This window comes from Propithecus coquereli, unplaced genomic scaffold, assembly GCF_000956105.1.
Source record: "Propithecus coquereli isolate 6110/MARCELLA unplaced genomic scaffold, Pcoq_1.0 Scaffold224, whole genome shotgun sequence".
In the NCBI taxonomy this organism is placed as follows: domain Eukaryota; kingdom Metazoa; phylum Chordata; class Mammalia; order Primates; family Indriidae; genus Propithecus; species Propithecus coquereli.
This window is the reverse complement of record NW_012147634.1, coordinates 5,884,650-5,889,505: the sequence shown is the minus strand read 5'-3', so window position 1 is coordinate 5,889,505 and position 4,856 is coordinate 5,884,650. Positions and strand designations below refer to the sequence as shown.

At 32.7% G+C, this 4,856-nt stretch overlaps 1 protein-coding gene across 1 annotated transcript in view; it reads right to left on the bottom strand.

Annotated features, from left to right (window-relative positions):
• VPS13C (vacuolar protein sorting 13 homolog C (S. cerevisiae)) overlaps nt 1-4,856 on the bottom strand; it is a 213,380-nt gene that overhangs the window by 83,322 nt on the left and 125,202 nt on the right. Inside the window, 2 exon segments of the mRNA XM_012645033.1 lie at nt 638-794; nt 2,560-2,696. Coding sequence (XP_012500487.1) covers nt 638-794; nt 2,560-2,696 — 294 coding nt within the window.

Below are 4,856 nucleotides of genomic sequence, written 5' to 3'. Positions count from 1 at the left end.
TAAAAATAAAAAAGCAAATAAAATTTATATTTCCTAGTAAATTAACTCAACTTTTTTTCAAAAAGGGTCCCTGGACTCTGTGTTATATCTGGCTTCTGATTTCCTAATATGTCAGTTCTCACTGCAGAGTCAGAATGAAATGGTGCTTTTTATAAGTACTGAAGTATTATGTATTAATATGTATACATTAAAGACATGTGTTTTATTTTTTAGATACATTCTCCTTCATGTTAAATATAGACATTGAGATAAATCTTAGTTTATGATAAATAATTACATAAGTCAGTAAATTTTTTAAAATAACAAATTCCTCTATATCAGCATAATAACTTTTTTTTAATTTTTTACTTTTTTTTAAGAGATAAGAGTCTCCCTCTGTCACCCAGGCTGGAGTACACTTGCCTGATCATAGCTCTTTGTAACCTCAAACTTCTGGGCACAAGCAATCCTCCCGCTTCAGCCTCCTGAGTAGCTAGGACTATAGGCATGTGCCACCACGCACAGCTAATTTTCAGTGTAACAATTTATTTTACCTAACCAAATAATTATGGTGACACAAATAAATGTCTTATGTTGACAAAAAGACAGGGACCTTCTGCCTAAGGAATAATTTACACAGACGATATTGCACACTCACCAGTGAAATCAAAGCATCGCATACTAATTTTTTTAAGATAAGCTTCGGCAGTCATGTCATAGGTTTTGACTCTAGCTTCCATTCCAAGGTGCAGGATATTTAATTCCTGTAAAGGCCTTCCTTTCTTTTCTGCTTTTTTCATCAAAGTAACCACAACCTAAAAGAAGGTATCAGTATTACCACAAACTACGTCACTAATACACAGTGAAGATAAGTCAAAAATGTAATAACCATTAGGATATAAGAAATTCACACAATTCAAAGATATTTACTTCTATTGCACCCAAAAACTGCCTCATATTATCTATCTCAGAAGGCACATTTACTTGTTCAGACTTTTGAAGTATCACCACAATATTCTGATAGTTTTCAAAAGTAAAGTACCAAAAAAAAAAAAAAAAAATTAGGCAGTTCAGCCTAATTCTCCGAAGCCCTAGTCTGATGGATGGCCTTCCATCTGAAAACCTGTGAGACAAACAGCCAATTTTTATACTACTCCTAAGGCAGGTATTCTCAACCTTGGCACTATGAACATGTTGTGCTGATAATTCATTGCAGTGGTGCTGTCCTGTGCACTGCAGGACATTTAGCAGCATCCCTGGCCTGTACCTACTAGTTGCCATTAGTCCCCTCCCCCCCAGGTAATGTCAACCAAAAATATTTTCAGACAATGCCAACTATCCACCTGGGGGCTGCAAATTGTTCCCCTTTACCCCAACTACTGTCTTAAAGAAAGGGAACTAGCATAATATGTATTAAAAAAAATATTTAAAAGGACTTGAGTTTTCTATGTACGTATTATGTATATTTCTATGTATGAATTATGTAATTCTATGTACTTAATTTAAGTTAATTAAGTAATTTAAGTTAATTAAGTACTATTACAAATAGAATGATTCATCTATCAATGTTTCAATTACCTAAGCTTAAAAATCTTCACTAACTCTGATATTAACCAAAAAAACTCAAAGGTTTAAGATAAAAGTTAGTTTCAAAGCATGTATTTCAGATCAAAAAAGGAGAACCCCCTCATTTGTTTAAACAAGTTTATTATTTTTAACTTGGAAAAGACCACCACCTCCATATGACTATTTATGATAAAGGGATGTTGAAGGAAGTTCTTGCAAGTCCCTGTATCTACTATGCTCTCTCACATACACATACTTTTATGCCTGTTTCTCTTTCTACCCTGACGCAGAGCCTTTCCTGATCCCTTTTTCCCAGATGATTTATTATTCTTCAAAAACTTGACTCAAATGTCACCTCCTTCAAGAAATCTTCCCTGACCCTCTCAGTCTGCTTAGATGCTCCTCCCTACATCAACACCACAAGTTCCAACAGCACACTGAGTGTATTTTTAAAGGGAGCACATAAAAATTTTAATTGCTCATTTTTTTGTTTGAGTTCAGAGTCTCTGCCTTGTACCTCTGTATACTTAGCTCCTAGCACATACAATAAATATTTGTTAAATGTGTGAATAAAGAGGAAAATTCATTTAATCTTTCCTCAAGAATCTGCAGATGAAAAATATATAGCAATGTAACATTTTTTTAAATGTAGACATATTGTGTTTTATTCTATTATGGATTTCTAAAATTTGCAAAGGATTTCTCTGTCACTATTACCCTTTCCTGACTTTCTTATATGAAATCCAAAGAAAGGTATATTCCAACTGTCCTAAAATCATTAAAAAGCATGTTACAGGACATGCTACCATTTTCTCTATGAAATATTATATCTCCCAAATATAATTCACCCTGAATAAACTTTCAAATTTTGAAACATCACTGTCACATGTAAATAGCCTATGTAAGATATTTTTCATCTGTATCAATTATCTACAAGTTTACTTTAGTAGAGGTAATTCCAAATATCCATTGTTTATTCACCTCACTTTACAAAAATAGATGAAAATTACACACCTCTTTAATTTCAAAATTCAGCAGCATATTAATGATGTCTACAGATCTAATTTCTTCCACTCCAGTTGTTAAAGTATCTTTTGAAGCATGTACATCTTGTTGTGATATAGAGATTTCAAGGGGCTCTTTAATTTCACCTAAAAATGTTTAAAAGAAATTCATTCACTTTTATTCACACATTTCTTCCACAAATACTTATTGTGGACTTATATGGATACTCTAGACCTCATGCAGGCACTGAAAATCTACAAATCAGAAATAGCTCTGGCCCTAAGAAAACTCATGGTTTAGTAGAAGAAACTCATACATTTAAAATACAAATAAACAAAATGAGCAGGCTTCAACCGATCACATTAAGTGGACAAATGTTAACAGACTCTGTATAAAATGCAGTGAAAGCATAGAATAAGGCATGGCGTTGTTATGAGGAGGTCAAGAAAGGCTTAATGGAGGAGGCATCACTCAAAAGAAAGCGGAAGGACCTCCTCACTCAGAGGAGACATTCCAAGAAAAAAGATAAGAAAGTGTGGAAAACCAAAGAACAATAACACATTTGCAAACAGAATGGAATTTGATATGGTTAAATAATGAGAAGATAACAAGAGGTAAGACTAGAAAAGAAAAAAAAAGGGGTGGGAGGTTAAGCCCTCTTATGCCATACCAAGAAACAAAAGTAAAGCTACATAAATACTATGCTGTTTTTCCGAATTCACACACTCTGAAATGCTATAAAATTTCTTTCTAAACCGTAATACACAAAAATAACAACTATCACTTGCTAAGTGCTTACCTGTGTGTCAGACACTGCTCTAAGGCTATATGTGGACTGCTCTATTTAATTCTTATGACATACTTTTGAGGTTAGGAACTTTATTGTCCTTTATTTTTAATTTTACTCATGAGAAAATTGAGGTTCAGACAGATTCAGTAGTTTGCTCAGTGTCACACAAGTGGTGGAGTCCAAATTTGTAAGTCTGATTTTATAGCCTTTACTTTCTACTGCCCCTCAATATCATTAAATTAATTATTACTATTATTAGAGTTAGCATTATATTGACCAATACTACAATGCACAGGAACCTTGCAGTGTAAACTATACCAGAAATCCATATGGAAAACCACTGCTATTAATTATTACCTTTGAGAAAGTAACTATCTTTAAGGTAGTTAAGGTTTCTTAACTATCATCTTGTTCTAGCACTATTCCAAACATAATGTAAACCAGGGGAAATAATTCTAGCAAATATTTTGAGTTTAAAAAACAATGCCTGGAATAGGCAAAGATTTCTTAAATAGGAAATAAAAAGCACTGATCATTGAAAAAGATAGTAAATTGAAGTTTATTAAAATTAACAAATTCTACTCATCAAAAGACACAGTAAGAGTGAAAAGGCAAACCACAGATAGGGAAAAGATATTTCTACATGTGTACCAACACATATATATATAACACACACATATATAACACATATAATCAGCAAAAGGCTCATATTCAGAATAAATTTTAAAAACTCCTATATATCAATAAAAAAAGCTCAATAAACATAATTGTCAATAGACTTCAACAGTTATGTCACAAAAAAGGATATCCGAATGGCCAATAAGTATACGAAAAGATGTTCATATAACTTCATTAGTAAGTTGAATAAATAAAACCCATAGTGAGATACCACTATATATCCTACAGAATGGCTAAATTTTTAAAAATTCACAATTCTAAATCCTGATAAAAATGTGAAACAACTGGAACTCTCATACAGTGCTGGGAGAAAAGTGAGTTAGTACAACCACTTGGAAAACTGCTTGGTATAATTTAGCACAGGTTACTGAAGCTAAATGTAAATCTAACATATGACCTAATAATTCTACTCCTACCTATATATACAAAAAAAAAGTATATAAGTACATTGAAAGACATGTATAATAACATGCATAGCAACTTTATTAGTGACAGCTAATTGGAAACAACCCAAATGCCCATCAAAGATAGAATGGGTAAAATAGTGATACATTCATGTAAGTGAATACCACAGGAATAAAAAGAAATAACTATTGCTACATACAACAACATGAATGAATCTCACAAACAAAATGTTGAATGAAAGAAGCCAAACACCGTAGAGTAAATTCTGTATGATTCTATTTATATGAAATTCAAAAAGAGGCAAAACTAATCTATTACAAGTCAACACACTGACTGCCATGTGAGTTGTATTTAACTCAGGCTAGTTTTGAGGCTGGGGCCTCCTGAAGCAAAAGCCTGCAGCTTGTTCATGAAAATCGTACTCACTGATGTT